Here is a 14539-nt window from a genome sequence, read left to right as displayed (position 1 = left end):
TCAATGACTGGTGTACAAGGATATGCAGGTCCCTCTGTACATCAACACTTCCCAAGCCATCACCATTTAAATAATACTTTGTCTTTATGTTTTTCCTACCAAAGTGGATAACTTCACATTTATCCACGTTATACTGCATCTGCCATGTGTTTGCCCACTCACTCAACCTATCTAAATCGTCTTGCAGCATCTTTGCATCCTCCTCACAACTCACAATCCCACCTAGTTTTGTGTTATCAGCAAACTTGGAAATATTAAATTTGGTTCCCTCATCCAAATCATTTATAAATATATATATATATATATATATAAATATATATATATTGTGAATAGCTGGGGCTCAAGCACTGATCTCTGTGATACCCCACTAGTCACTGCCCGCCACCCCGAAAAAGACCCGTTTATTTCTACTCTCTGTTTCCTGTCAGTTAATCAGTTTTCAATCCATTCCAATACATTATCCCCAATCCTATGTGCTTTAATTTTGCACACCAATCTCTTATGTGGGACTTTATCAAAGGCCTTCTGAAAATCCAAATACACTACATCCAATGGTTCTCCCTTATCTATTCTATCAGTTACATCCTCAAAAAACTCCAGTAGGTTTGTCAAACATGATTTTCCTTTCATAAATCCATGTTGACTTTGTTTAATCCTGTTCATATTATCTAAATGTGCTGTTATCACATCCTTTTTAATAGACTCTAGCATTTTCCCTACTGCTGATGTCAGGCTAACCAGTCTGTAGTTCCCCATTTTCTCTCCCTCCTTTTTTAAAATAGTATGGTTACATTTGCCACCCTCCAATCTGCAGGAACTATTCCATAATCTATAGAATTTTGGAAGATGACAACCAATGCATCTACTATTTCCATGGCTACCTCTTTTAGTACTCTGGGATGCAGATCATCAGGTCCCAGGGAATTATCTGCCTTCAGTCCCATTAGTTTCTCCAGCACTATTTTCTTACTAATAATAATTTCCTTTAATTCCTCTTGCTCACTAGACCCTTGGTTCCCTAGCATTTCTGAGAGGTTATTTGTGTTGAAGACAGAACCAAAGTATTTATTTAATTGTTCTGCCATTTCCTTGTTCCCCATTACAAATACTCCCATTTCTGTCTGTAAAGGACCTACATTTGTCTTCACTAATCTTTTTCTTTTTACGTACTTGTAGAAGCTTTTGCAGTGGGTTTTTATATTCCTTGCAAGTTTACTCCCATACTCTATTTTTCCCCTCTTAACCAATCTCTTGGTCCTTTTTTGCTGAACTCTAAACTGGTCCCAATCCTCAGACTTGCTACTTTTTCTGGCAACTTTGTATAAATCCTCTTTGGATCTAATACTATCCTTAATTTCTTTTGTTACCCATGATTGGGCCACTTTTCCTTTTGCCAGAAAGGAATGTATAACTTGCAATTCATGCATTTGTTCCTTAAATATTAGCCATTGTCTATCCACAGTCATGCCTTTTAATGAATCTTCCCAATCTATCATAGCCAATTTATTCCTCATACCTATATACCTATAATTGGACTCCTGGTCCAGTTATTTTCAAATCCCAGATCACATGATTGGTGTGTGGCTGCTTTCTTCCAAGGATGCCATGACTTTGAATCCTTATGTTATCAGGGTCACTCACGATTACCAAATCAATTTATGGCTTTTTTGGAATACTGAGTCAGTCATCCATAACATTGACCGGCTTGGAATCTGAACCACTTGGGTATTCCCAATTTATAGCTCACATATTGTCATGACATTTTGATGATATGACAAGGCACAAAATAAATGCTACTATTTCAATTTGACTTTTGCTTTATATCAGCACAGCAACAGGGAAGAAACTCATTGATATTTTCGATTCTAAACAGGAAATACTTTTACACCTTTATCACCAAGAGGACCAAGCTGACACTGGCCCTGTTGGTTCTTGTCTTTTATTTTTCTACAGTGAGATGACAAGCTACAAATTAGGGTTGGAAACAAACATGCTGTACCTTAAATTAAAAACCTTCCTTTGAACACAGGCTTGCAAGAAACACACAAAACTACCCAGTTCATTATAAAGAAATACAGTGATTAAATATTGTTTGGCTTTACAAGATATTTACACGGGTGTGTACAGCAAGTTAAGGTAGACTCTCACTGTTCAATTACAGCAGCAAATCAGTGAGTACAACCAGAAAATGTACTTGCAGATTGCAGATAGAACATCTATAGAAATAAGGGGATTCTGTACTTCTAAAAATATATACATTTTATTTATAGCAGAAGAAAAACAACTTTCAACCTCGGTACTTGTTGCAGGAATAGTTCCTGAAGCTGGATCAGATATGGTCGATGGTTACTGCAGAGTGTCAACAAAGGCATCAAATTCTTCCATATTCTTCTCATAGATTGCTAGCTTCTCCGGCAAGGAATCCTGGGACGAAGAGATAAAATGAATGAAAAATAAATGCTTTTCCTTCTTTATGAAAGTTTAGTGAAATGTTGCTGGATTACAGTCCTACATATTGTTCAATTTGTAGAACTCTCAACTCAGAATCTGAAAATATAGCATCAAGCACCACACCTCGATTTGAGCATATAATCTAGGCTAACATTCCAGAAATGCACTAAGGGAATGCTGCAGTGTTCTTCAGATGAGATTTTAAACTAAGACCCCATCTGCCTGTGCCTGTGATTCAGGAGGATGCGAAAGATCTCATGGCACTCCACCGACACTAATCCCATGTACTTGCCCTGTCCCCATATCTCGAACCATCTATTGAACCGATTCTTAAATGTTAAGCATGTTGTTTGTACTGCAATTATGGTCTTACCAAAGTTTTATATAGATTCATCTTTATATCACGACCTTCATATTCTACACCACTTTTATAGCCTTATCCACTCGAGCTACTGCTCTTCATGTATTGCAAATTTGAACTCCAAAATCCCTTTGCTCACCCAGCCTTCCCCACTTCAAAGTATAATTATTACTTTTACGCAAAATGCACCATCTCATACTTAATGTCATTAGGGGGCCGAAATTGGTCAAAACCGATAGTCCACCCATTTCTCGGCGGTATGTCGTTTCATACCAGCGGGTACCGCTGGGGCGGAGTGTGCGCAATTTTCGTCACTTTTTTTCTCGGCGGCACGCCGAGCAGAGTGCAATGGGCGGTGAGTCCTTTTTAACTCGGGAATCTTTGGCTCCCGAGTTGTGCACATGCACATGCTGCTGCGAAGCTCCGCCCCCCGAGAGGTACGACGAGCGTCCAGAGACGGCCGGCCTGAGCGGCTGTGCAGGTATGTGGGGTGTGGGGGGGGGGGGGGGGGAGGGGAAATCGCTGCTGTGGAGGGAGTTCGCTGCTGTGGGGGTGGGAGAGACACAGGAGGGTGGGAGAGACACATAAAAAAAAAAACACAGGTAAAGATGCATACCGCAGACTAAAGATCGACTTAAAACCGCCTTTACCAGGGCAGGCTGCAAGGTCGGCGGTATGTCGGTGGTAAGTGATGAACTTTACAATTTTGGGCGTTGTGTATACCATAGGCGGTATGTCGCTGGTGAATTTTCCGTCAGGTGGCATGTAGGTATTTTTTGATGAATTTCGCAATTTTGAGCGGTATGTCGGCGGTCCGCAGGCGGTATGTCCACCAATTTCGGGGCCCCTATATTCCACCTGACACCTCTTTTTGCCTATTTCACCACCTTATCAATATTCCCTTGCAGCTTCCTTTAGTCAGAATTATTTATGATGCCTCCCATATTGGTATCATGTTCAACTTTGGACATCACCCCCTCTAGTCCGCTATCCAAATCAATGATGTACACAGTGAACAGAAACAGTCCCAGAACAGATTCTGTGGGGAAACCACTAACCACTTCCATCCATTCTGCCATAAACTGCTATTTTCTGTTTTTCATCTTCTAATTAATTTTGAATTCAATTTGCATACCACATCCACAGCATTTCCCCATCCACAATATATCACCTCCTCAAAGTCTGTTCATGACTAGATATTCTTGACAATGTATTTTTAAAATTTGGCTTTCAAACATTAAAAGGAGGAAATAATTCTCATAAATATCACCATAAATGCTGAAGTATTTGGGTTCTTCTGGAAAATGTACTTTAAAATAGCCACAATTTAAGAATACATAGTCCTTTTTGTCCACCCATTTGATTCACGTTCTCTAATGCTCCTCTCCCGAAAGGGGTTAACTCATACCTAGATGCACTTTCACACATCTGACATCACACTCAAATGGCCACTCTTCACGTGTTAACCCAGATATGAATGTCAACAAAATATATGGTTGGTAGGGAGAGAGGGAAAGGAGCGTGTCAGTTGATCCTATCCCCGTCAATGAGCACACACGCAGCACAAGTGGCTATTTTTTTTCCTTTCAGAGATCATGTTAAAATGCATCTGCTTTCAGAAATGATCCCTCTCCCAGCTCGGTTAGGTTTTTGCTTTAGTCACTCTCCTACTGACTGAATGGCATTTCAGTCCAGACAAGCCATTATATTTAGTCCCAGCAAATCAGGTAATGTGATCACCTGCTTCTTCATCGGGTCAAGTTCCAGGTCTGCCATTCACTCGAATCTACCCATCACAGCAAACTACCATGTTCGACTTGGTGATTCAAAAATGTGTCTCATGATGGTAAGCCAACTAACTTGGTTTGTGTAGGCAGAGGGGAAAGGAAGAAACATGGCAGAGATCATGTGATCTGCTAAAAGTATATCTCCTCCAAAGTGACACCATGGTGCTCTCCATTACTTAAACAATTATGTTGCCCTAGCTTAAGGGAACTGTGTAAAGGAGGAAATAGTAAGCAAAATTAGAATAATGAAAAGTTAAAGAAGCAGATGAACACTTGCTTCTGCAGCCCATCAAACTATAGCCATCAAAATGTCAACTGGCCAAACTCAGGAAGTGCTATGATTTCCATCCTATTATTAGGCTTTTGCATTATAAATTCAAATGATTTATATATTCATATTTTAATGAAAGTCCATAAGTATTTTCTTACCAGATCCTCAGCCATTGACTGAGCACTGATGTCTATGGAGAGACTGCTCAACTGAGGAGGGTTCTGAAATTCCCGATAAAAGGTGCCCAGATCCATGGGTAGAAAATCATCCTTAGAAAAGGCAGGCTTCTAAACCACAGATTTCAAGAGAAATTTGTTACCTTCAGCTTAATAATTTTTTTTTTAAACAAGTTAAACATAAAAGGACATAGACATAAACTGTGTATAAAAACTGACATTAGTTAGCTCGAGTCTGGGTATAGTGTTTTCTTTGTCTTGCTTCTGATGTAGCTAATACAGAAATATCGACTTCTCTATGGGGCTATCTGGTCTAGCTGGTTCTCTGCTTTAATGATGTTGCCATCGTTCAGGAGTTAATAGCGTTATAAGATCATTTGAGGTTTTGAGTTATCACTGAGCATGTGAACCTTCAGTCTGCGAAACGAGTAAATTCATATCCCTTCAAAGACATTTCAGAAGGGAGAGAGTTCATGTTTAAAACCTTTAGCAATTTGATTGCCTGACCAGTGAAGAATCTATCTGATCGTCAAAGGCCCCTATCAGGACTTTGAAGAAACAACAAAAATATAACCAGGCAGCATCCTTTGGATTTTTATTGCTCTGCTCTGCACCACCTAATCTATGTGCAGCGTCCAAGAAAGACTCAACTGTGACATTTGCCCATGTAATGTGTCATCAGGGACTCGATGGAAATATACTGAAAAGAACTGCCAAAAGTTTTTGATAAAGGACTAGAGGGAGGAGTATCCAAATTGCAGACGATACTGAAATAGGAGGCACAATAAATAATTCTGAGGACCAAAAGAAGGATATTGATAATATGGTGGAGTGGGCAGATGGAATCCAATGGCAATAAATGTGACATTTTGGTTAAAAAATAAAAGCAATAATGATAATAGTTTCAATGGGGGAAAGCTGGGTGCTGTGGTAGAGTAAGGATTTGAGAGTTCAGGGTCACAAGATATTGGCCCGTAAATTGCTGCCCCTCCGGGTGCGTGCGATGTGTGCAAACTTGCGATCTGTCAAAATTTATTTCGACAGATCGCGCGCTTCCCTGGGAGAAGGGCCTTAGTGGGCGAAGAGTTGGGCTATTTGTCCAACGAATGTCCTTCAAACTCTTACGCCTGCTTTTACTAGTTTGAAAAGATAGAAAAACTAAATTTTATTACTTATTTTTATATTAAAAACCCTGCCCATGAAGGTAAAGTTTATGTTTAACACTATTAAAACATTTGAAACATTTTTTCAAAAAATACATTTTTCTCAGACGTTATTCATTTTAAAAAGTTACGCTTTTTAAAATTGTTTGTGTTTTCTTTGTTTTTCGGGGTATTCTCATTGATAGTAATGGGAGCTCGGAGCATCTCAAGTGAATAAGGTTTTATGGCGAGAGGTATAGAAAATAAAGATAGATGTAAAGGTGGACCTAAATAAACCTTTACAGTATTGTCTGTCGTTTTCGGCTCCAAACTATATGATGTTAATGTAATAGAGAGGTACAGCACAGATTCACTAGGATGCTGCCTGGTAGGAGGAAAGAAAGACTTGAAAAACAAACTACCCAGCGTGCTGCAGGATTTCCCACCCGCAAGCAGCGGCAAACCTAAAGAATTTTTTTTAAAAAGACGTCCTGCAGTAAACTCGTACTTCCAGGTTTCCTGGCCTCAAAACAGTCCCGCTTGCCCCTCCGAACGAATATCCAGCCCAATGTAACACAAACTGTTCCAATATAATAAAAAGTATCCTTTAAATCAAATATTATGCTGCTGGTCTCTTACTGTATTTTTCTGCTTGAGTAACTATCTTGTAAATAAATTGGCCTATTGGTTTTAGTCTGGATGGAGCAGTATGACAGAGTGGTACTTATTTTTCCAGAGTGGACAGGGAGCATGAAGACATATACTGTGCAGTCCCATGATAAAAGGGTATTCAGTAAGCCCGTGGCACATTCACTGCACATAAGGTTGCAAGTTTCTGCTCACGGTACTTAATCTGCTTATGAAAACGTCCCTTGTGTTGCTATAAGACAGCTTAACTTCTAATGGGTTCTGCTCAAAACAGTAACTTGCTTTTTCTCTTTCAGCATGTGTGTTTTTTCTTCAGATTTTCAGTTTCACTTTTTATCATTACAGGTTTAAAATTAATAAGCTCCAGTTAAGACTAGAATTCCACCACCCCTCTGAGCAGTGGAGATGTGAAACTGGCTCCAAGCAAAATCAGTCGATTCTGCATCGAACTCCTTGAGAAAGGCGTTGATAAATATTTTGCTGAGAATTGGGATAGTTATAGACTAAGATGATCAAAGACTCCATGAGACATTCTGGTTCCTGTGCTGCTGGGGCAGGAGGAGGGGCTTGATGCCTTTAGTCTAATCTCCATCAACCTCCTCAGGCTACTCTTGGAGGTGCAGAACCTTGGTTTCTGTTCAACCCACAGCCGAGCTCTCTTCCCCATGTCTGATCTGCTGTTGACACAGCTTTCATTCACCTGGGAAACAGTGATATTTGATTCAGGACCATCTCAGGCGCATGTTACCAGAGATATCAAAGCTAAGTATGCACCTAGCTTTGTCACCAAAAACCCAACTTATATTTATCAACATGTGGTTCGACTTCCCCAGTACCATCAGTAGTGACGTCACATCTACAAATTTCTATCTCCTCTTCTGCCCGTAGTCCCACATTCCCATCATTCCAAATTCTGGCAAAGCTCCACTGGGTCTATGTTCTCCAGCAAATTGACTTTAATATCCTCATCCCCATTTACAACCCCTCCAGCTCCATCGTCTCGTCCCAATTAATCTCATTAGTCTCCTCCAGCAGCCCCCATATATTGTCTTCTCCCAACACCAGAATACCCCTTGTTCCCCATTTCCTCTGCTTCATTATCAGTTGCTGTTCTTTGGGCCACTAATTCTCTATCCTCTGGAATTCTTCCTAAATCCTTCTGTTTTGCTATCTCTGTATGCTTTCAAAAGCTTTCTAAAACTTTGACTGTGCTTTTGCCTTCCCAATTTTCTATACCCATTTATTCTGTGTGCCCACCTTTCTGGCATGTTTTTCTTAATCTGAGAAATGCTGTAGAGTTATAGGCTGTGGAGGCCAGAAACAGCTGCGTTGTGATGATGGAGTACTGCTTGATCCAGACACCCGTCGGGATTCAGACAGCATTTATGCAAAAGAAGATTAACTAGGGGCATCAGTCCATACAGGCTGGTTTTACAAGGTCTGTGGAAAGAGCAGGTTTGTTATTCTAAACAGCTCATGTGTTTATGTTCTTAATCTCTTTCACATTTCTAAATCTGATCAGATTGCTCAAGGATTCAGGATCAGCTCAGGAGCATGTTACGAGAGGTATTAAAATAAATCTGTGTAGGCCAAGTAGGTACTTCCAATATACTGTGTCAAGGAATGTTGGGATTTTAGCTCATAATTCCCCTTAAGGCAAGTTTCAATCTTAGTTGTGCTATCAGGAAAAGGCAGCAATTGAGAAATAAACATTCTCTGGGGTGGTACTGAAAAATATATTCAAAAGTTTATAGAAAATAGCGAGACTATCTGATCAACTTTTTTTATGTACAGGCGCAGCGACCCGAATCCAGAACCCTCGGGATCGAGGTCGTTCCAGATTTCACGTTTTTCTGGACTTTGACGTCACTAATCCGGAAACACCAGAGCTCAGGTTTGGGTATTTTAGGATTTCCGAACATCAGAAAGGGGGGGTTGGGGGAGGGAGCTCGCCGAGGAGCTGTTCGGGTCGCCGGCCCCGCCGAGGAGGAGCTGGTCGGGCGGGGCCCCGCCAAACAGGAAGAGCTGGTTGAGCGGGGCCCCGACAAAGAGGAGCTGGTCGGGTGGGGCCCCGCCAAACAGGAAGAGCTGGTCGAGCAGGGCCCCGACAAAGAGGAGCTGGTCGAGCGGGGCCCCGACAAAGAGGAAGAGCTGGTCGAGCGGGGCCCCGACAAAGAGGAGCTGGTCGAGCGGGGCCCCGACAAAGAGGAGCTGGTCGAGTGGGGCCCCGACAAAGAGGAGCTGGTCGAGCGGGGCCCCACCAAAGAGGAGCTGGTCGAGTGGGGCCCCGACAAAGAGGAGCTGGTCGAGTGGGGCCCCGACAAAGAGGAGCTGGTCGAGCGGGGCCCCGACAAAGAGGAGCTGGTCGAGTGGGGCCCCGACAAAGAGGAGCTGGTCGAGCGGGGCCCCGACAAAGAGGAGCTGGTCGAGCGGGGCCCCGACAAAGAGGAGCTGGTCGAGCGGGGCCCCACCAAAGAGGAAGAGCTGGTCGAGCGGGGCCCCGACAAAGAGGAGCTGGTCGAGCGGGGCCCCACCAAAGAGGAAGAGCTGGTCGAGCGGGGCCCCGACAAAGAGGAGCTGGTCGAGCGGGGCCCCACCAAAGAGGAGCTGGTCGAGCGGGGCCCCGACAAAGAGGAGCTGGTCGAGCGGGGCCCCGACAAAGAGGAGCTGGTCGAGCGGGGCCCCGACAAAGAGGAGCTGGTCGAGCGGGGCCCCGACAAAGAGGAGCTGGTCGAGCGGGGCCCCACCAAAGAGGAAGAGCTGGTCGAGCGGGGCCCCGACAAAGAGGAGCTGGTCGAGCGGGGCCCCGACAAAGAGGAGCTGGTCGAGCGGGGCCCCACCAAAGAGGAGCTGGTCGAGCGGGGCCCCACCAAAGAGGAGCTGGTCGAGCGGGGCCCCACCAAAGAGGAGCTGGTCGAGCGGGGCCCCACCAAAGAGGAGCTGGTCGAGCGGGGCCCCGACAAAGAGGAGCTGGTCGGGCGGGGCCCCGACAAAGAGGAAGAGCTGGTCGAGCGGGGCCCCACCAAAGAGGAAGAGCTGGTCGAGTGGGCCGGTGAGGAGGTCCCGAGGTAAGGACAGCGGCGCGAGGTGAGGCAGCGCTGGCGGCGAAGCGAGGGACGGCGAGGCGAGGCCAGAGGTTGGGCAGCAGCGGGACCTCGATGTCGACAGGTCCGGATTCTGGAACATTTTACGGATTCCGGACAACCCTGCCACCAATCGGTCCGGAGTCCGGAACATTTCGGAACTCCGGATTTTGGACGCTGCATCTGTATAGTAACGATTCAGGGCCATCAGTCAATACCTTCCCACTTCTCCATTTCTTTTAATTCACTTTTTCACTTGCCTCTTTACCTCAAGACATTGATTCCTTGCTAGGGTATGGCTCCATGGATACAGGGTGCTCTCCAATATCATATCCAAGCGGCTTTCATTCACCTGTCATCTATTCTACCCGACATGGAATCACAACTGAACCCAGTATGTTCTCGCTCGACGGTCACGGTTGCACACTTCTAGGAAGGTGCTGGATAGTGATCAGAAGCAGGAAGCACAGCTCATTTTCCTCTCCCCAACTCAGAGGCAGATTGAAGCACCACTAACGCAACCCCGCTTGAGATTCGCTAACTTGTCACAGACCAGGAAATCAAACCTGGGTTCCTACTGGCCTGTATGGTTTAGCTACTCACTGGATAAACTGTTGGAGGAACAGTCAATCCTTTTTCTGATAGTTTACTGCAATCTCCACAGGTGTCAAGGGTTCAGCGAGAAAAAATACAGAATCACCAATATTAAAATTAAAATAAAAAATATTTTTTTATTGGCACAGGCGCGATGGGCCAAACAGCCTCCTTCTGTGCTTTATGATTTTATGATCTCTGAGGGCTCAAAATCAAACACGTCAAAAGGTTCATATAATTTTACAACTTATTGTAAATCATCAATAGTTTCCCCAAAATGCCAAAAGTAAATGACTTACGAGTTCCACCATTACGAATTCATCCTGTGTGAGGCCACTGCTCCCACTAGACTGGTCTGAGTGAAGACTGGCATGCAGGGGCGATTCTGCGATTGGGGAATCGGGTGGATTTACCTGTGTTAATAAAACAGAAAGAAGCCATCAATTCAGATATAATGAACTGCAAACCTGAAACACTTAGGGAAACTGTATAACAAACAGAAAGAACCTAGCTGGCAGCCAAATGGGACTCTAAAATACAGCATCACTGAGTGATAACACATAGATGTGTGGTTATAATTTGGCACACGGTGAATTCTAGATATCATGCTAAGTCTTCTGGAGGTAGTCCACAGCAGAAATAGGGGAAAGTACAGACTGCTCTCGCACATCCCCAAACAGCAGAAGAGACTGTACCATTTGTAGTGGCCTGGGAGCTTATTGCCTGTAACAAATTAGCATGCCCTGTACTGGAAACATTTTTTACATTTAAAACTAAGCTTAAATTTGTGGGTAGTCAAACATGGAAGCAAGATAAGACTCTAACATCACTAGCTTGAGGCAGCTGCAGAGGAAGCAACGTTTGTTTTGTTGAACTTGAAGTGTTTCTATATATTTCCAGCATATAAAAAAAATTGGGGCAAGAGAGTCAGAAAGGATTAATCGTAATTTAGATAGGTCGATACATTAATTTGCAAGATATAGGAGGATTTTAAGTTCTGGTGGTATGCGGCTCTCCACTTTAATAGAGATCAATAATATATGGTTCCTTATGTTAGATACCTGGGAGGTAATCACATTCTAAGAAACTGAACTGAAGCCTCTGCTCACTGGTTTGGCCAGACAATATCAACACTAATTAACTGGTATCACTTTCTAGGTGGTATTTTTCACTGTATAAAACATTACACAGTGCACACTAAAGATGCTCTAAAGCAGTTTTAAATTCCTTCAAGTTTCTGAAGATTGGCCCATTAATATTCCCAGGCAGACTCACCATGATATCTGTGTCCTCAGATTCAACAATTTTTGGTGCAAATACAGCAAATGGTAAATCCATACTAGCAGCAGTGACCTGCATTAAATAGGATACATTAAATAGGATACATAGGTTTGTTACAAGAACAGATATGATCATTTAATAGTAGGAAGTAACAAAAATAACCAAGGTTTTTTTATAATGAACTATTATAGATTATATTTTTATCAATTTCAAATGTTAACTAGGCTACACAAATGTGAGGTAAGTTATCCAACAAACGTCTGCGCCAACATGGTGAAGCAGTAATTGGTTGCACTAATGTACAATGCCGATAAATGCGATTTCCCTATACTCACTACATCCTCAGTGCAAACACTACTTCGATCAGTCAATCTGAACAGATAAGCAGCTTTGTTAAGGATGCTACAAAATCCAAACAAATCTATGGGAAATGAAAGCTGCTTATCAGAACAGACAAAAGGACATTGGAGCTGTGGTTGTAACACCAGGTTCTTTTTGCTTTAAGAGTCAGAAGTCCATTAAGTACTGTATGGGCCATTGATAGATTCCCAAGGTCAGATTCAAGTGGGATTCCAGGATATGGCAGAGACTTTCAACTGCTATTTTCTGTCTAATTTCACTACAAAGCTGATGCTGAGTTACCAATAATGTAGGGTTGATGCTGAAGTTGAAAGCATTGAAGTGGACTGAGAGTTTCTGGCTAGAGAAATTATCTCAAAACAAATTGAGCTGCTGAGTCAGGCATCACCAGAGGGTGCTCAAAAGAAATGGGAACTGTGCTTTGTAAGTCCTTTGCTCATATAGTCAGCAGCTCATGTGGTCCTAATATTTAAAAAGGGCAACAAATCAGATCAGGAAATTACAGGCCCATTAGTTTAACTTCAGCAATAGGCAAGCTTCTAGAAGGGATCATAAGTGATATACTTTACAACCACTTTGACAGAGAAAAGGATAGTAGAGACTCTCAATGTGGCTTCTAGAAGAGAAGGTCATGTCTCTCCAGCTGGGTTGAATTTTTTGAGGAAGTCACTAACTTGGTGCATGTTGGTGGCCTGGTTGACACTGTGTCTCTTGATTTTCAAAAGCCATTGATAAGGTGCCACACGAAAGGTTACTAAATAAGGTTGTGCCTTGTGGAATTCGTGGGCAGATTTGGGGTTGGACAAATAATTAATTACATTCTCATAGACAGAAGGTACAGTTTCTGCCTGGGGACTGGTCACCAATGCCGCAGCACTGAAACGGCCCTTATCAAAGTCACAAATGGCACCCTATGTCACTGTGTCCATTGTAAACTATCCCTCCTCAACCTTCTCGACTGGTCTGCAGCCTTTGACATGGTTGAACCACACTATCCTCATCTAACTCCTCCTCTGTCATCCAGCTGGGTGGGACTGCCCTCCCATTGTTCCATTCTTATCTGTCCATTTAAAGCTTTTAAAATTTTGTCCAGTGTTTTAGTGCTTAGTTCAAGTTTGTGTGTAAAAACAAAAATCTTACAACAGACTAAAAAGTAGATATAAAAAATATAGACTAAGATATGGCAGAGCAGGTTGTGCGTCTGGATAGCAGTTTGTGGACAGCAAGACTGGAGATACTCCGACACAGTATTTGGACTATTTGTTCCAGACTTTGGTCACATCTCAGATAGATGCAGGATCAGAATGAGGTTGGTGTGACTGATAGTGTACACAGTGAACAAGGATCCACAGAAACTGATCCTATCCAACAGACTCAATGTACTTGCTATTTGAGAGGATAAGGATAAAGACTGTTGGAAAGACAGCCAGAATGCTGACCATAGCACCTTGGAGCAGGAGGCTGGCCAAAGCGAGTAATGTGGTAGGTGTAGGGGAGTCAATAATTAGGGGGACAGATAGCATCCTTTGTAAGCAAGATCAAGAGTCCCATATGGCATGTTACCTACCTGGTGCCAGGGTGAGGGACATCTTGAACCAGCTTGGAAGGATACTTGGAGAAGGACGGATCCAGTCATTATGGTCCATTTTAGGACCAACAACATAGAGAAGAGGAGGGAAGAGGTTCTGTTTAGAGAGTATTATGAGCTAAATTAAAGAACAGGACCTCAAGGGTTATAATTTCTGGATTATCACTTGAGCCACGTGCAAATTGGTATAGGAATAAGCAAATTAGGGTGGTGAACATGTGGCTGAAGGAGTGGTGTGGGAAAGAGGGGTTCCATTTCAAGTGACACTGGCATCAGTACAGAAACAGAAATAAATTGTACCGTTGGTACGGGTCCACCGGAACCAGACTGGGACCAACCGGAAAGGATAAATAGGTTAGTTTTCTGCAACAATGTGAGTACAAAAAGAAACTTGCAAGGGATATCTAAATCAATAAAAAAAAATTATTTACAAGTATGTTAGGAAAAAGAGGGTAGTCAGAAGCAATGTGGGCCCCTTGAAAACTGATAACGATGATATTGTAAAAGAAAATAAGGAAATGGCAGACATGTTGAATAATTACTTTGCATCAGGATTTACGGTTGTGGAAGAGGATAGCATGCCGGACATCCCAAGGAAACTAATACTGAATCAGGAGACTCATCAAAATTAACGTTAGCAAAATACCAATAATGAAGAAAATAAGGCACTAAAGAGTGACAAATTCCCAGGGTCAGATGGTTTCCATCCCAGGGTTTTAAAGGAAGTAGGTGAGCACATTGCAGATGCCCTTACTATAATCTTCCAAACTTATCTCGATTGGGGAACGGTTCCTTGA

The 14539-nt window shown here is 42.9% G+C and overlaps 1 protein-coding gene across 5 annotated transcripts in view; it reads right to left on the bottom strand.

Moving 5' to 3' along the window:
- Positions 1–1799: 1799 nt before the first annotated feature.
- atg13 (ATG13 autophagy related 13 homolog (S. cerevisiae)) overlaps positions 1800–14539 on the bottom strand; it is a 95770-nt gene continuing 83030 nt past the window's right edge. For all 5 annotated transcript variants that reach the window (XM_070899380.1, XM_070899383.1, XM_070899381.1 and 2 more), the window contains 4 exons: positions 11789–11866; positions 10813–10926; positions 5029–5157; positions 1800–2424 (listed from right to left, as the gene is read on the bottom strand). In XM_070899380.1, coding sequence (XP_070755481.1) covers positions 2347–2424; positions 5029–5157; positions 10813–10926; positions 11789–11866 — 399 coding nt within the window. In that variant the 3' untranslated portion in view covers positions 1800–2346. The remainder of the gene's footprint in view (positions 2425–5028; positions 5158–10812; positions 10927–11788; positions 11867–14539) is intronic.

The sequence above is a fragment of the Pristiophorus japonicus genome, chromosome 14 (assembly GCF_044704955.1).
Source record: "Pristiophorus japonicus isolate sPriJap1 chromosome 14, sPriJap1.hap1, whole genome shotgun sequence".
Classification (NCBI taxonomy): domain Eukaryota; kingdom Metazoa; phylum Chordata; class Chondrichthyes; family Pristiophoridae; genus Pristiophorus; species Pristiophorus japonicus.
This window is presented reverse-complemented; position numbering and strand designations above follow the sequence as displayed.